Source organism: Arvicola amphibius, chromosome 11 (assembly GCF_903992535.2).
Source record: "Arvicola amphibius chromosome 11, mArvAmp1.2, whole genome shotgun sequence".
Taxonomy (NCBI): domain Eukaryota; kingdom Metazoa; phylum Chordata; class Mammalia; order Rodentia; family Cricetidae; genus Arvicola; species Arvicola amphibius.
The window spans coordinates 20,178,149-20,203,672 of NC_052057.2; the positions used below are offsets into that span (position 1 = coordinate 20,178,149).

General features: G+C 47.3%; 1 protein-coding gene across 1 annotated transcript in view; it reads right to left on the minus strand.

Annotated features, from left to right (window-relative positions):
• Med12l (mediator complex subunit 12L) overlaps nucleotides 1-13,850 on the minus strand; it is a 304,160-nt gene extending 290,310 nt beyond the window's left edge. Inside the window, exon 1 of the mRNA XM_038347254.1 lies at nucleotides 13,657-13,850. Coding sequence (XP_038203182.1) covers nucleotides 13,657-13,755 — 99 coding nt within the window. The 5' untranslated portion in view covers nucleotides 13,756-13,850. The remainder of the gene's footprint in view (nucleotides 1-13,656) is intronic.
• Between the last annotated feature and the right edge of the window lie 11,674 nt (nucleotides 13,851-25,524).

Genomic DNA, 25,524 nt, shown 5'->3' on the forward strand with positions numbered 1-25,524 from the left:
ATACCACTGAATGTAAATATTAGTCCTCAGTGTTAAATTTTAAAAAAAATACACCAATCGTTTCATAAATTGTTTGAAACGGGCTCCGTGAACTAGATGCAAACTTGCATGAGTACCACTCCAAAGACCAGCTGATACTAGCACCGGTTCTCAAAGCGCCACACACACACACACACACACACACACACACACACACAATAAGCATTAGTGTCATGTCAGCAAGGTGACACTGTCGCTACATGCACGCGGCATCTCGCTTTTATCATATATTTATGCCAGGCTACAACAGAGTAAAACAATCTTGCCCCTAACCACAGCTACTCTGGGACGCACTCTTCTCAGGGAGATGGACAGCCGGCTTCGAGTTGCTTTCTACACACCAGACCACCAAGCACACGGGAGGCACACGGCAAGTCCTGAGCACATAAATACATATTCTCAAAAAGTCTGATTCATTAACAGCCTCTAAGCAAATTTCAAATCGTGTTAGGAATTTAAATAGTATCTCCATTGCACAAAGAACCTTCGAAACAGTTGAGTTGGCATTTCATTTAAAACGGACCAAATTAAAAAACAAATTACTCACAAAATATTTCCCATACTGTCTATTCGTGTGGACAGCCCTGTGTGTAGCTCTAGTAAAAACAATGAATACAATCAGAGTGGTGTCTGCACTCTCTTTCTTTGTAGGACAGAGGAGAAAAATGATGAGCACCGTCTCGGAGCTGGCATTTCACAGGTCCTCAGCACCTTTAAACAAAGCAGCCCTTTAACTAAGACTTCAGTGGCACATGTGGCACTGTTAACTCTCCACCCCTGCCGGCGTTTTTGCCAGTCCTTGGTCAGTCACCTGGCTGGGTCGCTCCATCAGTGAAGTGACTGCAAGAGAGAGCCGCAGACCCACCCACCACTCAGCTGGTGCGACTCTGTGTGGAGCTCAGGACTTGCTGTGTTTTCTTGGACAAATTATTCCTGCTGAGGAAAACCTGACTCGGAAAATGTCTAGAGATTCCAAGGGATTCCCCATGGAAGCCATGCCTCTTCCACTTTCTCAGGAGGTAATCAAAGCCAACTCCCCCTCTGGAGTGCTCCATCTAGGCCACTCTAGCCTTGCTCCAGCTGGGCTCCTCTGCCTTCCTCCTGCAGTTCCCATCTCCCAGCACTTCCTAGCTCTTGTCCTAAAACACACATTCGGGTTTACAGATCCAACATGTTCTCACTTAAAAGGGAAACAAGCAATTTCTCCCAACATGGGGTCCAATGTCCCACCTCTTATGCGGAATCCACCTGTAATCTCAGCACTCAAGAGGCTGAAAGCAGTGGGGCCTCCAGTTCCAGGCCAGAAAGGGAAGTCAGTCAGTCAGTCACACTCTCTCTGTCTCTCTCTCTGTGTGTCTCTGTCTCTGTCTCTGTCTCTCTCTCTCTCTCTCTCTCTCTCTCTTTCTGTGTGTGTGTGTGTGTGTGTGGTGTGTGTGTGTGGTTTTTCAAGACAGAGTTTTCTCTGTAGTTTTGGAGCCCGACCTGGAACTAACTCTTGTAGACCAGGCTGGCCTCAAACTCACAGAGATCCACCTACCTCTGCCTCCTGAGAACTGGGATTAAAGGCGTGCGCCACCACTGCATAGCTTCCTCCAGGGATTTTAACATGTCTCTCAGACCACTTGTCTAACACAGGGTCCAGGGAGTCAAGCTCTACCAGGTTCCACTTCTCAGGGTCAGCAAGCAACTCTAACATTTTCCCATTCTTATGCCCTCACGGGCACAACTTATTCGCCCCCAAATCTACAAATTTTCAGCTTCCACTAATAACATATATTTCAATTTTGATTCTTTAGAGACTTCTGAAATAGAAAACACCCAAGGGTGGGGGCGACTCATATCTCTTCTCCCCTTACCTCATTTCTCCACCTTCAGGGCAAAAAAAAAAATTAAACTTTTTCTGAGGCACACTGGTTTAGGATCAATCAGTATCTATCTACCCAACAACCAGTGCACTAGTTCCTGTCTCATCATTAAAACCTCGTGTGATTGCAGCAAGGACGGTCTCTCGTGAGTTACTGGGGGGGGGGGGGGGTCGTGTTATCCAGAGACTTGAGTGAAAGTCTCCCCACACTGGGGGTCTTTCAGTCCCCAGCATCATACACACACCAAACATAAGTAAAATAGACCCACTGTTATATTTAAAGGAGCAAATATAAAAATGTTTTCAAATATTTTTGTTAATTTCCAAACTTTCTATAAATATTGAGAAATACAACTAACCGATACAAAGCAACATTGTAAGGGATCCCCGATGCTTAAGATTGCAAAGAGGCCCTGGAAACCAAGTTTGGGGAATGATGGCTTAAACTGACTGTGCTGGAACTGTCCTATTGAAATAGCTCAAAGCTCCTCTTCCCAGGGTCAGTAGGCTGCTTTAGCAGATTTCACGCCATCGCCGGCTCACACTGACTGCCAGTTCTGCCCCCTGAATAACTGTGACTGCTGAGGGCAGCCCGCTCAGCTTCCCTCCCAAGCTTCCCCAACCCATAGAACAGAAAACACCCATATGGACTCTCAGAATATGGGACTGAACATTATTACGAATGCAACTATTTGTGAGATTATCCTAGACTGCCCTACATCCATTAACAAATGTCCTCATCAGAGAAGTCCCACAGAGGAGCTAAGGAGAGGCTAATTGAAAATGGAAGCAAAGACTGGAGTGATGAAGGTCAAAAAAAAAAAAAAAAAAAGACGGGGATTGAGATCTGAAGGACAAGAGGCTGGGAGGACTCTCCCCCTGGACCTTTACATTCCTGTTGCCTTAAGCCCCCTCCTCCCTGACAGCAGCCACAAGTCACACTTCAGTGTGACTCTCAGAGCCACTGTGGCCTCTGTCACCTTAAATCTCATATCCAAACACCACCACAGGGCACCAGACACTTGACCCCACCTTTGTGCCCAGAACAATGCACTAAGTCTGGGCGGCCCTAGAGCCAGTGATGTTCCTGTCAGGGATTCCTCGCACCAGCTGGCCCCTCCTCAGCACCGTCTACTCCAACGCACGCAACCTCTAGGCCCCGGATTCAAATCCTCCTTTCTTAAGTTCTATCAAAAATGGGTCACTTCCTGTTGCTCCTGCAGAACTCGGGAAGAGTATCTGAGCCGTGCTGTCCCTCATTGGCTTGTCTATCACTCTCAGTCAGCACTCCTCCACTCCAGAACCAGCTGGATGCAGAAAAGGCTGATGTGTGGGGCTGTGTGGTGGCCCGGCGCCTATCAGGGGCACACACATACCCAGGTGTGACAACCCACAGTGTGCCCAGACACTGCCAATGCCACAGAGGGAAAGGAAGAATAAGCACCCTCTCTGGAAATCTGCCACAGAGCAAAAGCTCTAGGGCTCCGGATCTAACGTTCCTACCGTTGTTTATGATTACGTCCAGACATCTTTTTAAAAACAGTTCTGAGTCCTAGGTACAGGCCGGGGATAGCAAGAAAAGCAGACTTGGGCCCTGTCCTCATTAAGCCCTCGCTGGCGAAGAGCCCGAGGAGTGCTCGATGATACTGGCTAAATGACTGAATCAGCCTGGCATGCACAGGTACGAGAACATTCCCCTCATAATATGGAAAGTAAAACCCCAGAGTGAAAATGTCTCTTCCTGGGGCCGCGGCATTCTGCGACTACAGAGGATCCACCTTCATGTGTGTGCAACTGGTGTGCTAACACTGTCATCAGCAAAACTGGCAAAAACAAAGAACAAACAGAACGAAAAACAACACAAAGTCACAACTGCTAAGCGGTGGTCCCAGTAAAAGATGGGGCTGAAAGTGCTCCAGCCAGAGGTCCAGCTGTCCTTTAAGACCCCAAGTGTGGGGAGACTCTCACTCAAGTCTCGGGATAACACGATTCCCCCCCTCCCCCAGTAACTCACGAGAGACCATCCTTGCTGCAATCACACGAGGTTTAATCGAGGAGGTGGGAATCAGTGCACTGGGTGCTGCAAGACTCATAACCCAGGCAGGGGAAGAGTTCGACCCCTAGTGACCGGGAGAAGGAGTTTTTAAGGGAAGAAACCACAGCCCATTGACCCCAAGGGGGTAGGAAGGGCGTCGTAGAAAATTCCGAAAATACCAACGATGATCACAAGGGGGCAACTCCCTGCCTCTCAAGATCACTCTCAGGGTCATAATCAGCTAGTTCCTGAAACACAGTATTCCAAAATACCAATGATAATCACAAGGGGGAAACTCCCTGTTTCTCAAGATTATTCTCAAGATTACAATCTAACTTTATCTTCAGAGAGTTCCTGAAACACAGTCACTGAACCGGCTAATCCTAGATTTCTGATTCTTCTCTTCCTGCTTAGATTTTTGGCTATTTTCTTCCTGCTTTGGGGGGGGGGGGTAACCTGGATTTATCCAGGGCTTTCTTTGGGGAGACCTGGATTTATCCAGGTCTTTCATCCTCAGAGGTAGAGATGGGACTGGGAGCCTTCCATTTAGCAAAGATGGAAACAAGCAATAAATAAACAGGAAGCTCTCTAAATGGAAGGTCAAAGTACAATGCAAAGACCAATCAGGGACACAAGCGTCAGCACAGATCTACTGTGGCAAGTCACTTTACGGGAGCTGGGTTTCCCTCTGTTGTGGGGAGACTCAGGATAATCTTCTTCTACCACTCAACAGGCATGGCTCCTGCGCATGGGAAAGACCCACAGGCCATTCTGCTCAAGGAAGCCGGAAAAGGGCTCTTCCCTCTCGCAGACAAACTCCTCCTGCCAACAGCAGAATTAAAAGAGCCCACTGCTCAGTCTCTCTCGACTTGGTCCTGGTGGACCTCATCGGGTGCTGCCTGTTGCCTGTGCCCCAGCCTGAGCCAGAGATGAAGAATTCTGAAACACTAACTCTCAAAAACACAGGGAGGCATGTACTGTAAATCTCTGAGAGTACAGAAAGTACTCAATGTACATTAAAATGCCTCTCGCTCCAAGAATCTGGTACCTGGCCCCAATAATGGCTTAAAGAAAGTGAACTCCTATTGTTTAACAAGAACTAAGGGGATGCTGATGCCCACAAGGTCAGTTCAGCAGCTTAAGGGCCTCTGGGGCTACTCAACCAACATTCTGTGTTAGCGTTTTAGATGCTGTCTCATGGTTACGAGATGGGTACAGTGGCTCTGGCTATCAAATCCTCTCCCTACCAACCTTTCCAAACAGGAAACTCTGGATTTTTCAGGGCATAAGGAAAAGGCTTATCAGAGAGGTTTATCAGAGAGGCAAACACTCTTCTGCAGCATGAAGGCCTGTGCTTAGTCCAGGCTAAGAAAGGACACAGAGAATGACAACGATCTGGCTTTTTGTTTGTTTGTTTTTTTAGGTGGGAGGCAGGAAAGGAACAGCATGACAGAGGTGGCTTCATAACTACACGCAGCTGCTGGCGAGCCTGACAATCGCCTTTATTTAAGAAACAAAAGAAGGGAGGCCTGGTGGCCAGCACTTGGTGTTAAGTACCACACTCCCACAGTGGAAGAATTTAGGTGATGAACCTGGTGTCAGTCAGCTCACACGGCTGCTAGTACAGGCTGGCTCTAGCGCACCACTGAATCAGACCTCACATTTCATTTTTTTTTTTTTATGTTTACGTGCTCCTTCATATTAAGCCACTCTGAGTAATTACACAGTAGGGATGGCAGAGCTGGAATGTCCTCAGAAGGCAGCCTGACCGCCACCCTGCAGCTCTTGTCACACAAACAGGCCATGAGCACCTCTGCCAACGGAGCCACATGTGTGCAGCCAGCGCTCTCCTTGGGACAATGAAACGAAAGTCGATGGGGGGAAATCATGTTTATTCAAACCAGGTTAAGAAGGTAATTGGTGAGGTTTCTTTTTCAACTTAAACCTCTGTCTCGGGGGAGGGAGGGGCTGGGAGAGCCAAGGTCTCCTACGGGAGACAACTGAGGGACAGTGACCATGAATGCTGTAGCTGGGCAAGGCTGGGCAGAGTCTGATCACCTGGGATATAGTAAGGGGTCCTCTTCCCAGATGGGAGACTTGGGCAAGGGTTCTGCCCTTGGGAGCTAATTAACTAAAACCAAAAGGGGCTTCTCTTCAGCTCTGAGCCGGGGAAGCTGGAAGCAGTGGGAAGGGACAAGTGCCAAAGTGTCCTTTGAGCCCCAGGTACACGGGAGATGGGACTCTAGGCAGTCAACTAGCAGCAGTCACCAAGTAGTAGCACATGGTGGAAATCCCAGCTCTGGGAAGGCTGGGGTGGGACACTCCAGGAGCCCAGGAATTTGAGGCTCAGCCTGAGAAACACAGTACTAACTTCAAGTCATTCAGAATATTAAGGATAAAAGAAAAAGAAATTAAAAAAAAAAAAGAACTGCAATCCTAAAGACCCATCTTTACAAAGCCAATCAAAATTATCTAATTACTTTTCAGTTTACTTTTTCTGAGGGCAAAAATACTACAAGGCTAACATTACAGCTTGAAATGCAAATTTTTAGCAAAAAAGAAGAAAATTTAAAAACATTGTTAATCCTATGCCCAGTGCTATGATTTAAATGTATTTCCCCAAATTCATATTACCCTAATGCTAGAAAGCTAAGAGGTGGGGGTCCTTTGAGGAGCAGGCCAGTCACCGTGGTCACCTTGCTCTGCCCCTTCCCCCACATCCCACTGTCACCCACCAGATGGACACCTCTGCTGGTCAGGGGCCTGGAAACCAGGTCAGGCCACTCTGTTGAATGCCTTTCACGGTATCATAAAGGAGCAAGAAGCCCCTTATCAAATGGCAAGCCCCTCAATATTGGATCCCCAAGCCTTCAAGCGTGTGATAATGTTTCTTTTCCTTAAAAATGAAAAAGTACCTTAAAATTTACCCAGTGTTATGCCAGAGCGCCACCAAATGGATTCAAAGACCCAGAGTTAACAAGACTTCCATAATATGCAGATATGCAAACTTTAAGTAGGACTTGTGCTCTTTTGCTGACTTAGTGGGTTTTTTTTTCCTCATTAGTAATCCCTTAGGCACTGAGGAGTTGGGAATAGTTCCTAAAGTCCCTGTCACCATGGACCAGCTCTGGAAACTGACCAGTGACAAGGAGCGTAGTTGCAGAAGTTCCCAGCTCCCTTCTCTTCTTGGGAGGAACGTGGATGAGCACAGATGCCCATGCTGTATTCCTCCCTTTCTTCCCTCCTCTGGCCTTCCCACGCCATGATGAACCAAAGCTGCTCTCCTTTACTGCACAGGGACTCAAAGCTTTAGCCCCTTCATCCCCTCCACTGCCTACTCAACCACAGCAGTGGTCGCCCCAGAAGTTCAAAACCTCCTTATGAGAAAAGCCTGAGAGCAAAAAACCCATGAGATCCCTGAGTGTATCTCCCTCTTTCTGTCCTGCCTTGCACCTGCCACTGCTCCCCATGCACAGACAGGCATGCACCTGAGGGCTACTCCCCATACACAGGCATGCACCTGAGGGCTACTCCCCATGCACAGGCATGCACCTGAGGGCTGCTCCCCATACACAGGCATGCACCTGAGGGTGCTACTGTAAAGCAAAAATCCCCAGAATCCATTCTGCCTTCTCACCTACCTAAAGACCACAAAGACCACCTACCCAAAGAACCACTTTGTGGTTCTCCAACTCCCTGAAGGGCCATGTTAATCTCAAGTGTCAACCTGTGGGGAAACATCTACCAAGATGTTGGATGGAGGACAGTGGCCGCAAACCCCACAGACAGCCTGAGAGTCCATCTGAGAACCTAGTCCCAGGGCAAAGAGAAACCTCACAGCACTACTAAGTTAAAGCAGGGCTTTCTGTCCCAAGGCTAGCTCATTTCTCCTCTGCCTCGGGTTAGCCAGGAGCTTCTGGTATTTCCAGACCCAGACATAGAATTCTACTGGACTAGAAATGCTTTCCAGCTGGCAGGAAACAAGCCCAGGCTGGGAATGGGATTTCCGATCAGCTACTTTCAATGGGAAAATAGCTAAATGCCGCCGATTCACGGAGCTTAGTTCCCAAACGTACCAATACTTCAATACGATATAATGAAAGATACTAGGACACAAGGTATCGAGCAGCAAGTGGGAACCTGACGGAGTCCAAGCTGCTCTGCAGGTAAGCACACAAGCCAAAGCACCGCTTCTTGAGCTCAGTGTGCTGAGGAATCACCTAGAAAGTAACTTAGACGTTCCTGAGTTTCCTCCCACTGGTTCTGACTGGCCAGGTCTTGGTGGACCTAAGTACTGCATCTCTGAAATGACAACTAGGTGCCCTTCTGCTCTCCGGCCAGACTCATTAAGCAACACTTTTTTAAAAAGTGGTGCTGGGGACCAGATCCAGGGCTTTGTCTGACACTGAGTCCAACCCCTGCCCCATGCAGAACTTTCCCTTGGGCAGTTAGAGTAAGAACTGATCCAGGACTTTCAATCCTCATTCTCACCACCCAGAAGCAGGACCACCCCCTCCCTGAATACTGGGATTTTAATGGAGTCTGTCTGCAGCAGGGCCCTGAGGCCAATGAGTTGCTCTCAGGCAAGGAGCATTCTAGAACCAAATGTCTCCCTAGCCTTCTTTCAGAGCCCTCCAGGCAACTGGCCAATTTGTCCAGTCTTCCCAGTGACTTCAATCTAACCGTCCCCATTCCTCTGTTTCTCCACCTCCCCCATGGATCTGAATCGTGTGGACTTCCCCTTCAGTTCGTACCTGGTCTAACCCAGCCACAAGGCAGTCGTGTGAACACCAGCAACAAACCCCTGCCCTCGTGCAGCTTTCATTCCAGTGAGGAAAGCAGGCCTTGGGGAGCAGATGCCACACCCCGACAGTTGATTTCAGACACGGATGAGCACTATAGGAAGCACGGTAACACATGGGAATGCTAAGAAGTTGAAGATGGGCAGCAAGAAGGGTCCCCGCTTTGGGACAATCTCTTAGCTAAAACCTAAGAACAATAAATACCACTACAGCAAAAGACTGTAACCTAAACATTAAAGAGCCAGGCCCGTTGGAGGGGGCAAGAGAAGCAGTGGCCCAACGTACAGTCAGAAGCCAGAAGGGTAGACAGCAGCAAGGTGCGCATAAAGCCGATTTCCAAAGGCAGTTCTCAGGGACACTGTCCTCAGTACAACAGAAGGCCCCTTTGCCAAGACATCAGCTACTTGTAGCCGACCTGTACTGAGTGTCATATGGGAAATCTGTTCAAATACAAACCCCATTTCACAGGCGAGAACTCTGAGTCAAAGAAGTGGGAAGTGATGGAGACTCAACTCAGAGGCAAGCTGTGTGGTGACAGAAGTCGAGGTGAGCTCGGGCCAGAATGCTGAGGCCCTGAAGGGTCTGCACACTATTCGAAAGTCGGTGGAGAGGGACTGGGGTTTCCTGACGTACTCTTAGATATGACTAAGAAAGGATGTAACGACCGAAGGAAGTCCCACCAAACAATGCCTCAGTGGGCTGATAAGACAAACTTGAACTTCGGCCCATAGATGATCCTTAAGTGAATCAGGTTGAATTCCCTAGGAAGCAAAAGGGATGCCTTCTCTCTAGACTAAGCTCTGGACTGGCTGTATCACATTACATTCCATCTGGTTAGACATGGAAATCTCGGGGCCACTCCCAGACCTGCTGAATCTCAGACCCAACAACCCAACTTCTCCCCCAGCTTCACTTTTTGTCTCTTTTCTCCTTTGTAGCACTGGGTATCCGAACCCAGAACCCTGGGAACACTAAGCAATCAACCACGGCTGGGACACTAGGCTACGCCCCTAGATCAGGATTTCATCTTAACCTTTCAGGTGAGTCAACTCTGCTCAGAAGCAGGAAGGAGCTGTGCAGGCACCACCAACTTTGCAGAGCTCACTGCCTCTCCCCAAGCAGCCCTGCTGTGCATACCATTCAATCCTTCCCCTGGGCCCCATGGCTGCCTCCTATGCCTAGAAAGCTCACTGCTGCCCCAATCCATTTTTCTTACAAATCTGATTTCCTGAACATATCTACTGTTCAACTGTCCAGGCCACATGGCCAACGTTAAACAAGTTCTCCCTTTTTTTAGGATTCCATTTCACTTCCACGGCTCTTGGCCTTCACAGCAGACCGCAAGGAGACTCTGGACATTTACTTCGACTTTCCCAACACCTCTAACAGCGTGCTGGCTTTTTTATTCACCCGTCTCTCTTTCGTTAATACACAATGAGAAATATTTGTGCCCTTGGAATTCCAGGAACTTCACTCTATGCCAGACACATCGATGACAGCAAATGTCAGTGTCTTCCTATCCTCAAGAAACTGTCCCATTGGCAGGGAATGGCCAGATACAAGCAAATAATTATAAAGAATACACATGTCAGAAAGGCCTGGGAAGGGTCACTGAGCTGAGGCCAACATGATGAAAAAGAGCCAAGCCTGACCACTGCTCCCTAACAGGAAATATTCGTGCTCTGAATCGGCACCCACCTCTAAGTTCTCTCCATGCACTACCCTTTTAAGTACCCAACCACCTTGCAGGAAAGCCATAGCCTCATCCACACCCTACAAGGAAAGAAACTGGCATGCAGGGAGAGAAAAGGGTATGTGCACAAAACAGCCAAGATTCAGGCAAACAGGATGGCTCCAGAGCCCACCTTCTGGACCACAGCTTGTGAGAACTGGACGGAATGCTGAGGATGTAGGAGGAACGGCACATCCAACATATGCAAGACCAACATATGCAAGAGTTCCCGGGAGGAGAGATGGCAGCATAAAGCCAGAAGAAAATCTGAGGAAGTTGATGAAACTGAGAAGCATCAGACGAATCGGAAATCAAACTATTCCGGAGGTACATCAGACAAGGCAGGCTGGTGGACGCAGGATACTGATGTGCAGAAGAGCTGTGAAGGGAAGGGAGAAGAAAGACTCCCCCACGTCCCGTATCCCTACATTTTAAAGTTGGGAAGACACTCTGTGTGCAACCAAGTACTATACCACTACATTTAATAAAGTCTAAAGAGGGGCCAGAGGACTGCAAGCTCTCGAAAGGATTCAGTCAATTGATGAAGCCAGTTAGCAGATCTTCCCACTGAAGGAGCCCACTCGGTATCCTGAAATCCTATTTGCAGAACACTATTTCCACTTCTTAACAATAAAAATGACGTATACACTCACGAGGCAGCTTCTGTTAGAAGTAGGGCTTTTCTTACACAAATACGAGGGGAACGTTTTCATAACGTTTTAACTATTTTTTTTTTCTGAAGCGCACAATTAAACTACTTAACAAGGGAGAAGTGATGCGACTCTGCCGACTACAAAGATGCTCAACCATCGTTCAAACTCATGAGTGTCAGGCTGGAAGCCTACACTTCCTCCGTTAAACCAGAGCTTCCCAGCTGGATGTGGTGGTGCAGGCCTATGACCTCAACACTCTGGAGACTGAAGCAAGAAGATTCTGAGTTCAAGATCAGCTTGGGTAGGGCCAGTGAGACCGTTCCCAAACAAATCACCACTGCTCTCTGGTGCACAGCAGTATGGATTTGGATGCACAAGTCAACTTTTCAGTCTCAATAGCAATGCTCTCTTTTGAAGCTGTGTAATTATATATCGTGTGTGTGTGTGGGGGGGTTGATGCTTTTTATACTCATATATATACTTCAATAAACTCCAAAAGTCAAGACTGCCAAGAAAAGCACAATAAAGTTTCTCTACAGTTATTAAAAGAATAAAAGCACTGGCTGACTGGCTGGACCAAGATGGGGTGGAATTTTGAGGGAGTAATACAGCAGAAATAAACGAAGCTGAGGAATCTGTTCGCCAACCACCAAAAAACAGCCAAGCACCTGTTCTGTATTGTACCCAAATTTGACTACAGCCACATATAACTCTCTCCTCAAGAGATAGAATATCGGTAGCCTGGGGGGGGGAGGGAGAAACGTGAATCCTAGAAGGGCAACACACAGCACTCACCCTGAGCAAAATGCTGATTTGAATGAGCACTGCACTGATAATCCCATTATCTTATCTTCTCAAACCCAAGTATAAAAAGTTCCCTCTAAAAGCCACTCCTTCCAATTTTAGATTTCTAAATAATGACCCAATATCCAAAATTATTCTTTCCAGGATCCAAATCCTGACATGGCTGTCATACTTAAAAATAAATGCTGAACAAGCACACATGATAATCCAAGTCACCAACAGAAAAGTGGGGAGTTGCCTTCAGGTCATTCTCCAGACAGATGTAGCAAGACGTTAATTACAAGATGAGAAAAGTCAACCAAATGACCATCCCTATTCCTACAAAAACTTTACAAATGTTCTGTCACTAATGTTTAAGTCAACTTTCTTTACTCCTGGCCCTTAGTTTCTATTCTTAGCAGTTGGGTAAGGACAGGGGAAGGGCCGTCCTTAGCAGCTGGGTAAGGACACAGAGAAGTCTACAAACCATCACCTAACTCTGTGGTAGAGTGCCACCTGTAAACTTCCCAGCCATCTTTGATCTGAACCACTCCCCTGAAGCTCAAATTTAATGTGATACATCTTAAAGGAATTGGTATGATGGTTTTTCAGGCACATTACTGGCCAGCCTGTGTTAAGCTGGGTTGAGTCTGGGTTCTACTAATGGAACAGATAAAATTTACCAAAACAGAGTCTTAAATAACTCTTATTTGCAAAGTCCTCAAGTGAAACCATGGGACAGGCAAACTTTGAATGGAGAGTTTCCAGAGTCACAGAAAGGATACATGGTCGTTTCACGTTCAGCTATAGAAAAGTGAAGATGGGAGAGCTGTCTGAAAGGACAGCTGAAGAGCAGGTGAACCAAAACAAGAAAAGATAGGCAAGTCTCTCTTGGCAAAACAGATAGCCCAGGGTGATCATTATTACAACCGGAGAGCTGTTACATAACTACTTGTTAACTCCTGACACACACCTACATAGCTACACTAACCATTGAAGCTACTGTACGTGCTGCAACTGCCAAGGTTTCTCCAATCAATTTCATTCAAAGAAATAAGTAATTCTGGAAGCTATTCCTTCCGAAGGTAACTTACCTGCTTTTACACATACAAAGCAGCCTCCGGGAAAGCCAACTGCCTCTCTAGAGACAAAATTCAGTGTTTCTCCTTAATATTGTTTTCTTAAGTTTTTTTTTTTAAGAGAGAGAGATACAGAGTTACATTCACAGAGCCAAATATATGATCACCTAGCTAAAAAACGACTTCCATTTCAAACTGGAGGATATGAAGAGGGTCCCTCCCCCATCCCTGCCTGTACCGCTGGCGCAAATCCCAAGACCTCCGTGTCCAATGTACTGCATTCCAACATTTGTCAAAAAGTTTACGAGGTTTTATCGAAGCGACCGAGAAAAATAAATAAATAAATAAATAAAACTGGCAGAAACGGAGGAAAGCGAGCAGGAGGATGCAAGCAAGGAAGAAGCGGTAAAGCGCCCGGCGGCGCAGTGCAAGGCCCGACAACCGGGAAGCGACCCAGCCCCCGCAGAGCGACCGCCCAGCGGAGCGCGGGGGGTTGGCAGGCTCCAGGTCTCGGTGGCCCAGGGTCCCTGAAACCCCAGCCCGGGCCCCGCCTCCGATCCCCTCCCCAACCCTTCCCCCGCAGCGCCGTGGACGCCCGCCGGGGCCACCTTGGCCCCGGGTCAGCGCTGCGGAGCGCGGCACAATCACGGAGGCCGCCGGCGCCCTTACCTCCTTCTGCTTGGGGTCCTGCGGGTAGACATCGGGCGGCCCGAGCCGCGGGCGCTTCAGCGGTCTCTGTTCATAACTGAGAAGCCCGAAGGCGGCCATGATCTCTCATGTTAACCGGCGAAATGAATGAGAGTTGGAGCTGGAGCAGCCGCCTCTGAGCACCAGGGAGCAGCACTTTGCAGACAGACTCGCTCGCCCCTCCACTCTCGCTCGCCGTGGCGCTGCAGGCAGGAGAAAGCAGGTTGGAGACCGCCGCTGCCGGCGCGCAGACGCGCTCAGGGGGGCCGCCTCCGTGGGCACCCCGCTGCGCCGAGCCCCGGGACGCCAGATCCACGGGCGGCGGCGGGGCTGGAGGTCGGCCAGGGTCCGCCGCGGCGCCGGCCTCCCGCCACCCCCACCCGGTCCCCAAGGGTGGGCGGGCGGGGAGGAGCAGCTGATGGGAACGTGTGACTTTCTTCACCAATGAACCCAAACCCACCCCGGGGGCACGGGCTAGGGTGGGGGAGGGGCGCAAAGGGGGGAAAAAACTTTTTCTTGGCGCCTAGGAGGGAGGCTCGGTGTCACCGGGAGCTCGGCGTCCTCGGGCCCGCGAGGCGCTACGCAGCGGCCCGTGCCCACTTCCTGGCTCGCCGTGCCCCGCGCCCGCCGCCTTTGCACCCGGAGGACCTGGTGCCCAAGCACAGAGCCGAGGGAGCGAGGCCGCGAGGGGCGAGGATGCGGACGCCGCCGATCCAGGCCAGTGTCGTCCCCCGTTCCCCCCCCCCCCCACGCTCAGCTGGCGCAGAGGCTAAGCGGGTACCCTCGGCAGCGCCCGGGCGCTTTGCGAGCTGCCGGCTGCAGGCGGCCGCGGCGGCTGGAGGGGGCCGCGCTCACTGTGGCGCGGGGCCGACTTAACCCTTTCCTGGGCCTCCCGGGGCTGGGGAGGGGGGTGAGGAGCGATGGCCGCGAGCACCGACGGACACATCGGGCGCGCAGGCGACACGGCACCCCGGGTCGCCCCTGGTCGCCGCGCGCCCCGCTCCCCACCCCCAACAGTTTACCTGTTGGTCCCCCCCCAGCTAGCCGCTAGGCAGGGGCGGGCGGCCGGGACGCTCTGGCGGTGGCCGCAGCCTCCATCGCTCAGGTAGGGGAAAGGAATTGGATTTGACGTTGCGAGGTGTGTGTCTCGACAGACTGCGGACGCCGCCGCGAAGTTTGCGGCTGCCTGGGGGCGTCGCTCGCCGCCGCCGCCGCCGGCGTTCTCGCCCCCACGGCCCGGGAGCGCGAGCTCCCGAGTTGGCGGACGGCGGCGCGGCGGCCGCACTGAGCATGCCCAGCTTGGCGACCGGACCGCGGAGGAGTTGGCTGCGAGCGCCTCGAGCGCTCCCATCCGCCTCTCCGGGTTTTCGCAGCCGCAGAGCGCGCAGTCCGTGGGCCCGGCGCCCCAGCCGGCAGCAGGGTTAACCCGGCTATGGAACCAGCACCAGGAGGGACCCCCTGGCCCTCAGGCTGCGCCCTCTGCCTCGACCCCCTCCTGCGGTCGCAATCCCAGCAGCCTGGGCGAAACCTCACCTGCCGGCGACACAGGGATGGGTGCCGAGGGGAGGGGGCGATCCTTTCCGGGGAACGGTCAACCCACCTGCCCGCGCCTCTTGGTTGCTCCAGGTGGATACCGAGATGCTGGGCCACTAGCCTTGAGCATCTAGACCTAGCCTAGGAGGCGGGCCCAGTCTGTCCTGAGGGACCCTGCAGGAGGCGCGCCCAGGAGGACGCGCCAGCACTTGGCCAAGAATGATGGCTGCCATTTATGGAGTCTTCCTTTGGTGCTATGATCTTGAGTGTCCGAATTTGCTTCTGACAGCAAACCCTCCAAGGTTTTATTTGCACTCTCGTTAGAAACGAGGAAATTATATCAGCTCCGAGAGGTTAGGTGACTTGTTCAGAGCTGCAAAAGCTAGTCGGAATTTGAACCTGCCACTGCCAGAGCTCAGGTTTCTGACCTACCTCCCCTGCTTTCATTTGGAAGGGCTGGTGCTCGATCTGCCCTTGGCCTGATTGTGTCACATCCCCCATACCTTGAAGAATGCCTTGGATTCCTGTTCCCAGCTCTGGAGAGGATATGCAAGAAATAACCTGCCGCCTTTGTACAGCACCTGGTGCATGTTGGTGACATACTAATGCCTAGTAATCACTTTACTGGATTTAAAGCATCCAAGAGAAGGAAGAGGAAAGTGGATAACGTGATGGCATTATAGTAGACTAGTTCATCACTGCTTACCCCGAACTTCACAAGTACTTTCTACCCAGCCTGAAACCTAAGTGGGGCTGTATGTGGCTGAATTCACTACTCAGTCTGAGCTAGGCCTTCTGTGGAATACTTCCCTTCTACCAAGAGATGTTTCCTGCCCAGTTCTCACCTTGCCGTGAACATATCTCTTCTACTAGCCTACGCGTAATAACACCATGGTATAGCTTCCCTTGCGTTATTAGGCATCTACCAAATCCAGCTCCTTTGCTTGGAAGAAAAGATAGTTTTTTATTCATATCTAATTTTATCAAAAAATTATCGGGCACGTCAAAAATCGAAGAAAGACTATAATAAATGCCCGAGTATTCATCAGCTGTGACAGTGCTTCAGCGTTTTGATTTCCACCTGTTTTCCCCATTCCCAATGGACTGGTGTACACACCGATGTAGTCATGATAATCCTTTGATTTTTGTAAGAGGTACACGACATTGCACTTGACACATCTCCAAAAATTGTGGCTCTGTGGGATGGATGGCGGGTGGTTGGACGTGTCAATGTGTGGGCTTAGGACTTAGTTATTTCACAAGCGCTATACCATGCAACTCAGTCTGATGTCCCTAGTTTCGGCGAGAGACATGTCCAAGATTTTTCTCATGGGATAACTGCCACAATCAGTGTCCTATTGCTGTGAAGAGATGCCAGGACCACAGCAACTCTTAAAGAAATCGTCGAATTGGGGCTTGACTCCCCATTCAGACATTTAATCTGTTACTGTCACGGGAGGAAGCCTGGTGGCACACAACAGATGTGCTGGAGAGGTAGCGGGGAATACTATACACGCTGAGCAGTAGACAGAAGGAAGAGACACTGGGCCTGGCTTGAGAATCTGAAACCCCAAAGCCCACCCCAGTCACACACTTCCTCCAACAAGGCCACATCTAATGAACAGCATTCATTCCTAGTCAAATCAGCACAACAGCCAAGGCAGAATAACTCCAAACCAATCATTTTTGCTTGTTTTGGAGGATTTTGGGTGGTTTATGATTTTTTTTAAAAAAAAATTATGGTAGTGGTTTGATTTGATTGGATTTTGTTTTCGGTTTTTATTTTGATTTGATTTCAAGCCACAGATCTTTCTTCTTTGCAAGCATGAAATTCCCAAGCCTTCCTCTTCAGACATATACCTGCTGCCAGTTCTTAAGAGCCAAGGCTTATATGGAGCCTACTCTAAACTAAGGCTCGCCGTAATCCTTTGCCGTTTCCGGTGCCCATAACACTTAATTTTTATCCTTTTTTCAATACCTCATTACTTATTGATATCTGTTCAAATATATGACCCAAGATTGTCTTATTGTCCTCTCCTCCCCTTACCTTTCTGTCCTTCCACTGCAGAATTAGTCTTAAAGCTACAATGCAGGCTTTACCTGCTGATCTTAACCTGGGAGCCACTTTGTTATCTGCCATGCTTTAAATTTCCGCGTGGTGCTTGCTAAAGTAACAGATACGTACAAATTCTTACTGAGGTTCTTGATGCATAGACCAGGCTGGCCTTGAAGTCACAGATCTCTGCCTGCCTCCACCTCCCAAGTGTTGGGATGAGAGTTGTATACCATCACACCTGGCTTGATACTGTTCTTAAAGTGTATCTGATATTTACCTAGCTAATGGATTCCTCTAAGACTGGACAGTCCTCCGAAGGTTCTCAGCCTGTCGGAAACGATGAGGTGAGGGACTGTGGATATTTTAAATGGCTGTAGAGGAAAAGGAATGGAACATGGCTAGGGGAAGATGAACTACACAACAAAACTACACAACAAAACATTAGGGAACTATGTCACCCAAGCTAGCTCTGAAGTACACCTTCAGAGACTTGATAGATATTTTTTAAATATCTGTCACATCCAAGGGCTCCTCAAACAACCTTCAGCACCAAGAAGCCCTCCTATCTGGCGATAGCTGCTTCTACTTCTCTCTGTAAGCTTTGGCTACTCGTCTTCAGCCAAGCCACTCGTCTTTATGCTGTTAGCATAAAGTTTTCTCTCTTGGGCAAAGTTCCTCCAATATATCCCAAAGCTGGCTTCCTAGTCCTCCATTTGGTCAGCAGGTAATGTGCAGGTCTCCTTTGCCGGTGTGTACGCTGTGCAGACATTTCCTAACCAATATTCTCTCCTTGCCAGCCATCGGTATATTGTGCAAGCCACAGCCCACCTTGAAAGTTCTCCAGGTTCGTGTTAACTACAAAGGGTGAAGAGCACGGGTGGTCTGCGGTCCTCTGCAAGTTCTTCTCGCGAACGTGAAGGACATCGACGTTTTCACAGCGTATCTCAACAATGAGAATGAAAAATGGCGAGTTACAGAGCAGATCCCTCATGAGCCGTGTCCTGCCCTTCCTGCTCAACAGCACTGGTCCCAAACAATTAAAGGAGCAAGCAGTAAGGTGAGTTAGACCTGCCCCCCCCACCTGTGCTTGTTATCATTGTCAGTGCACTATATGCAATAATTAACCATTACACTGCACACGTAAAAGTGGGCATCAGAAGACAGTTGTGGCGTAAGAGAAGAAGCTCCTAGCAGTTTGCTGTGCCACAGCAGTATGCCTTCACTCAAGCGGAAAGAAACAGTTCTCGGTGCCGTGGTGCCTGGAGGTGCAGTAATTAAAGTCGCTGGTTTTCCTCGTGGGGCTGATGCTTGTCCAGGTGTGTGTATCATTGTGTTTTGTTCCCAGTTTATCTGCAGGCAATCTTGCTTACTCTCAGTTTTGCTTATACCCCCATTATATTTAAATGTGTTTGTGTTGTACCTGCATCTGAATCAAAAAATAAAATTCCATGCTTTCCTTGAGTCAAAAGAATCAAACAATGAACAGAAAAACAACGGGAGGGGCTGGAGAGATGGCTCAATGATTAACAGTGTGTGCTGTCCCCTCCAATTTGTATCCCCACCTTCCCCACAGTCCACTTGCAAAATGTATTCTATTTCCCTTTTCCAGGGAGATACAGGCGCCCCCGACACACACTTTGAGGCCTCCTTGTTACTTAGCCTCTCTGAGTCTGTATTGTAGCATGATTATCCTTTAATTTACAGCCAATATCCACTTGTAAGTGCCATATTTATCTTTCTAGGTCTGGACCACCTCACTTAGAATGTTTTTTTCTACTTCCATCTATTTGGTTGCAAATATCATGATGTCATTTTTTTAACAGCTAAGTTAATACTTCATTGTATAAATTGCAATATTTCTTTGTCCATTTGTGTGTTGAGGGACATCTAGGTGGTTTTCAGTTTCTGGCTATTATGAAAAACTGTTATGAACATAATTGAGTGTCCTTGTGGTAGGATGGAGTCCTTTGGGTATATACCCAAGAGAAGTATAGCTGGATCTTGAGGTAGATTGACTCCAATTTTCCATGAAACTGCCATATTGATTTCCACAGTGACTGCAAAAGTTTTCACACCCACCTGAAGTGGAGGAGTGTTCCCCTTGCTCCACATCCTTGCCATCATAAGCTGTCACTTGTGTTTTTGATCTTAGCCATTCAGAGAGGTGTAACATGGAAGGAATCTTAAAGCAGCTTTGATTTGCATTTCCCTGGTGACTGAGGATGTTGAACATTTCTTTAAGTGTTTCTCAGTCATTTGAGTTTCCTCTGTTGAGAATTCTGTTTAGAGCAGTAACCCAGTTTTCAGTTGGACCATTTGATCCATTAATGTCCGGTTTCTTGAGTTCTTCTATATTTTGATATTAGCCATCTGTTAGATGGTGGAAATCTTTTCCCATTCTGTAGGCTGACTCTTTGTCCTATTGATGGTGTCCTTTGCCTTTAAAGCAGAAGCTTCTCAGTTTCATGAGGTCCTATTTATTAGCTGTTGATCTTAGTGCCTGTGCTACTGTGTTCTGTTCAGGAAGTTGTCTCCTGTGCCAATGCGTTCAAAACTATCCCTCACTTCTCTTCTATCAGGTTCAGTGCATCTGGTTTTATGTTGAGATATTTGACCCACTCGAACTGGAGTTTTATGTGCCATGAGAAATATGGGACTATTTGCATTCTTCTACTGGATGTAGGCATCCAGTTAGACCAGCACCGCTTGCTGAAGATCCTTCCTTTTTTCCACTCTGTATTTATGGCTTCTTTATCAAAAATCAGTGTCCATAACTGTGTGGATTTGCATGTGGTTCTTTGATTCAGTTCCATTGATCAACATGTCTGCGTTTATGCCAATACCATGAGATTTTTTTATTAGTATAGATCTTGTTGTAGAACTTGAAGTCAGGGATGGTGATACCTCTGGAAGTCCTTTTATTTTAAAGGATTGTTTTAGCTCTCTTAGAGTTTTTTGTTTGTTTTTCCATATGAGGTTAAGTATTGTTCTTTCAAGGTCTATAAAGAATTGTGCTAGAATTTTGATGGGGATTGCACTGAATCTTTCAATTGTTTTTGGTAAGATGGCCATTTTTACTATGTTAATCCAACTGCTCCATGAGCATGGGAAATGTTTTCAGGATGAAGAGAGAGAGTACTTGGAGAGATGTCTGAAATTGGGGAGGGGGCATTTGGGGATCAATGTGGAACCCTAGTGCAATGGGAACTCCCTGGAATGTATGAGGGTGACTATAGCCAAGATGTGGAATAAGGAACCTGAACTGGCCATATTCTATAACTAGTTAAGGCCAGTGCTGGGGCTGGAACATCAACCCAGCCACAAAACCTTTGACCTACAAATCTGTCCTGTCTGCAAGATGTGCTGAGGTAGTAGTGGTGGCACAGAATTTGTAGAAGTGGCTAACCAATAACTGGTCCAGCTTGAGACCCATGCCAGGAGAGAGAACCCATACCTGGAACAGCCTGGAGAGCCAGGAACCAGAGGATGGATGGCTCAGAGACCTAGGATAGAACCAAACATGACGGGCCAAAAAACCAAAAGTCAATGAAATGATTCCAAATAATAGTCTACTGTCCTCCTGTCATTGCCCAGCCCAGTCATCATCAGAGAGGCTTCATCCAGCGACTGGTGGGAGCAGATGCAGAGACCCACAGCCAAACATTGGGTGGAGTTCATGGAACTTCTCAGAAGGCTGTAGGAACCAAAGGGGTTGAATCTAACTAAGCAGGACTCATATGGGGCTCACAGAGCCCGAAGTGACAATCACAGAGCCTGCCAGAGGTATGTCATGGTTGTTTGGCTTAGGGTCTTTTGTGGTACTCCTAACTGGTGGTGGGAGCTGTGTCTCTGACTCTTTTTCCTGCTCTTGGGACCCTTTTCCTCCTACTGGGTTGCCTCGTCCAGCCTTGATGTGAGGGTTTGTGCCTAGTCATGTTGAATCTTGTTACGCAGTGTTAGGTTGATATCCCTGGGAGGTTTGTTCTTTTCTGAAGGGAAACAGGAGGAATGGACTTGAGGAAGGAGAAAGAAGGGGGGTGGAAGGGATGGAAGGAGGGTAAACATTACATTGGGATGTAATGTTTGAGAGAAGAAAAATAAAACGTGTGCTACACTTCCAGAGGACCAGCACACATGTCTGGCAGCTCACAACTGCCTGTAACTCTAGTTCCAGAGACATGACACCTCTGACCTCCTCCAGCATCTGCATTCACATAGACACACACACACATGCACATGAATAAAAACAAATATATATTTTCAGTCAACACAGAAGTGCTGGAGTTGTAAGGTACTTGCCTAGCATGTTAAAAAGCCTTTGCTTTGGGGTTCACTTGGTCCACATAATGGGAAAACAAGACAAATAAATTTTTAAAAATGTGAGCTGGCTTTGGCAACACATGTATTAAAATCAGAACGACACAGAGAAAGTTGTAAAAATTTTAACAAAGGTATTAATTTTTAAATGTTTCATCCAGATTAGCTTTTTTAAATAATCTTGGTGCATATAGACATGAAAAAATGCCACCATTAAGACTCAAGCAACAAAGACCAGTAGAAGTCTATACTATCTCAATACATAGTTTCAATTTTTCTTGTAACCATATTAAAAAGAAAGAAACAGATGAAATCAATTCGACAGTACAGTTGCTTAGCCCAGTGTAGCCCATGTTGTTACTTCAACATATGAACCATATAAAAAAAATTGTATAGGGCTGGAATAATGGCTCAACTAGTAGAGGTTGACCACCAAACCTAACTTTCTGAGTTTAGTTCTCAAGACCTACATGGCAGAAAGAGAGAAGCACTCCTGCAGGATGTCCTCTGACCTGCACCTACCCACCAAGGCATTCAAAGTTCAAGACTGAGCATGTGCATTCACACACACACACACACACACACACACACACACCAAATGTAATGTTTTAATGAATGAGGTACTTTACATTTTGTTTTACGTAAAATCTGTATACTAACAACATATATCATTTTCAGAATACTATACCCCAAAGGGATGTTTTAGTGCTAATAAATCTAAATCTGTAGCATACAGGATATTTCCCTTTTCTTTTTTCTTTATGAGACAAGTTTTTAATTAGTATAGGACAATGACAGCCTCGAACATCTAACCCTTCTGCCTTTACTTTCTAAGAGTGGGGATTGCAGATATGAGCCACTATTGATGAAGTGCTGGGGATCGAACCCAAAGATCCATGCATGCTGAGCAAGTGCTGTGTCGAGCTACACCCTGAAGCCCACATATAGGATTATAGTAAGATTCAAAAAAAAAAAGCAGGTAGGTTGACAAATGAAGAGAACTAAGAGAAAGGTGAAGGAGGAGAGGAGAGGAGAGGAGGAGGAATAAGAGGAAGAAGAAAACAGCAAAAACACCTGAAACATCCCTTTGGGCTGTGGCAGTCTGAAAAAGAGGTATGTTGTTAGTCAGTTGGTTACTACACAGATGGAGGCTCCACAGGGGCAAGATAAAGCTGGGGGCTTGAACTTGGAGCATAAGAAAGGAGTTATAAAATAGGAAATGAACCAATGACAAAGACTAAAAATTGCACCATATTCCCTAGAAAAAAATAAAGTCTGTGGCCAAAACAAATCTGACTGGTTAGTTTTTGAAGGGGGTGGGCTCATAAACTTACAGCAGGAGTGAGCAAGGTCACACGTTCTGCTTTTCAGCACCAGAATCTTAATGTGTCAGGTAACCCCGAGCTGTCTCTGCTCTGTAAGTCAGACAAAACCTAAGGTACTCAGGGGTCCAGTAGGAACCCCAAATGATAATTTATTGATGCACGGGGTACACCTTTCTAGAGATTTACACCCACTTTTCTAATCATTTCTTTACTAATCTTAAAGTTCCTTGTAAAACTCGATGAGCACACCAAAGTGGGTAAGTATAAAATCAAAATGGAATTGGGGCTCTCCTAGGAGCAGTCAGTCAGACAGGTCCACTGTAGAACTATGTCCCTTTGTGACAGGCCTGGGACACAGGCCATGTGGTCCTTTGTCCCATCAGTGATATACTGACACTTAGTGCCTAATGACTTTATTGTTCATTTCATACCAGAGGTTCCTGGGGGTTCACAGACATGTTTTGAGTTTTGTTGGGTTTTCTGGGGTGGGGGGTGTTGTTTTGTTTGACCTACCTGTTTAGCTCAGTCTGGCCTTAAAGTCATGACCCTCCTGTCTCAGCCTTGCAAGTACTGGAATTACAGGAATGTGCCATCACATCTGGCCCTCAAAAAAAATGTTTTTGCTCGGGGCTGGAGAGATGGATCAGAGGTTAAGAGCACTGGCTGCACTTCCGGAGGTCCTGAGTTCAATTCCCAGCAACCACATGGTGGCTCACAACCATCTGTACTGAGATCTGGCGCCCTCCTCTGGCGTGTGGCCAAACATAGAGGCAGAATGTTGTATACATAATAAACAAATCTAAAAAAAAATGTTTTTGCTCAATTGTTTTGAGCTTGCAGTCATTTCTGGCCTCTTTAGAAAAATCTGTTGACACCAGGTCCACATTCACCAGAGACAATGTTGATAAAATTCTTTCCTTAAGAGACAGATATAAATGACATCTACCCATTCTCTTAAAGTCCCAAAGCCACACTGGGGTATGATTCCACTGATGTTCGATCTGGAGAAGAAATGAGTTCATTGGACTTACTTACCCAACAGTGGGTTAAGAGGTCATGGACAGAAGCACGAGTGGCTTTAAGTCAACCACACTAGGAGATCTGCACCCAGTATGGATGATGACTCCACGCCCACTCCCAACCCATGTGCACAAAATTGGAGTTCTCCTTTCTCTAGTCCTTCTAGGACGCTATACTCTAGCTCCTCCGTGAGACCATGTGCATACAACTGACCAAGAGGAGAGTCATCAACAGTCAACAAGCCCAGGTGCTGATCTGTAAGCGGCCACAGCTGGACTTCTGGACGTGGTGGCAGTTTGGCTTGGGGTTAAGTCCTACACAACAGACCTACCATTCTGCAGAGCTGAGGGGTCCTGCTACTTTACACCAGTGACCAGCTGCCCTGGGGTTGGCTGTCATACCTCATCCCTGGTGCTTCTGAGTGAGAGTCCAGCTAGGTGGACACCTCTGGAACCCATGCTGGCTTCCAACTCTCATGCTGAAGAGAATTTGAGCGACAGAATGAGTGATACACTTTATGCATTTTGGTTGTTAACGAGTCAAGGATCCAGTCCTTATCATCTGTTAGTTATGAATTATGACCTGTAGGATGGGTTATGTATGATAAAAGATTTATTTGTAAAATGATCAACTATGAAGTTCTTTGGGATTTCTCAGGTTATTTCCTTTCCGAGTTCTAGAGAATCTGTTTATATTTCCTTATATATTCATATAGCCATACAAAGCAAGAAAACATGAAAAAACGTATTGAAAAGTATATGAAATTTTAATTTTACATTTTTGTAAGCAGAGGCTGCTTGTTCATTTCCCTGCCACCCAGACCTGAAATAATCACACAGAAACTATATTAATTGCAATACTGTTTGGCTAGTAGCTAAGCGTGTTGCTAGCTAGCTCTTATATCTTAAATTAACTCATTTCTGTTATTCTATGTTTTATGACGAGGTTCCTGGTTTACCAGTAAGGTTCCAACTGTTGGCTTGCATCCTTCTCCTCTGGTAGCTATATGACATCTCACCAACTTCACCTACTCTCTAGATAGATAGATAGATAGATAGATAGATAGATAGATAGATAGATAGATAGATAGATAGATAGAGAGAGAGAGAGAGATGGATGGATGGATGGATGGATAGATAGAGAGATAGATAGAGAGATAGATAATCTTTTCCAGCCTGGCTATATTCTGTTACACCATTGGCCAAAAGCAACTTCTTTATTAACCAGTGGTATTCGCAGCATACATAGGAGAATCCCATATCAATTTTGATTAAAATGATGTAATATAGCAAAATTTTATGTAAGAATAACCCCCCACCTACTAGACATATCAAAGTTTTGCTATCTACCATTTGCTACATCGAAAGCTTAAATTCTAAGCAATAAAAACTAAATGCTGGTAAGTCTTTGGTTTCAGTTCACATAAAGAATAGGAGTACACAAATAAATCATACAAATTTATATTATAGTGTTTTCAAATTTGCGTGTATATGTGTGACATGTGCACTTCTATGTCCTAGTGCTTGTGGAGACCAGCAGGGATGTCAGCTGTCCTCCTCTATCACACTCCACCTTATTCCTCTGTGACCACACATTTGA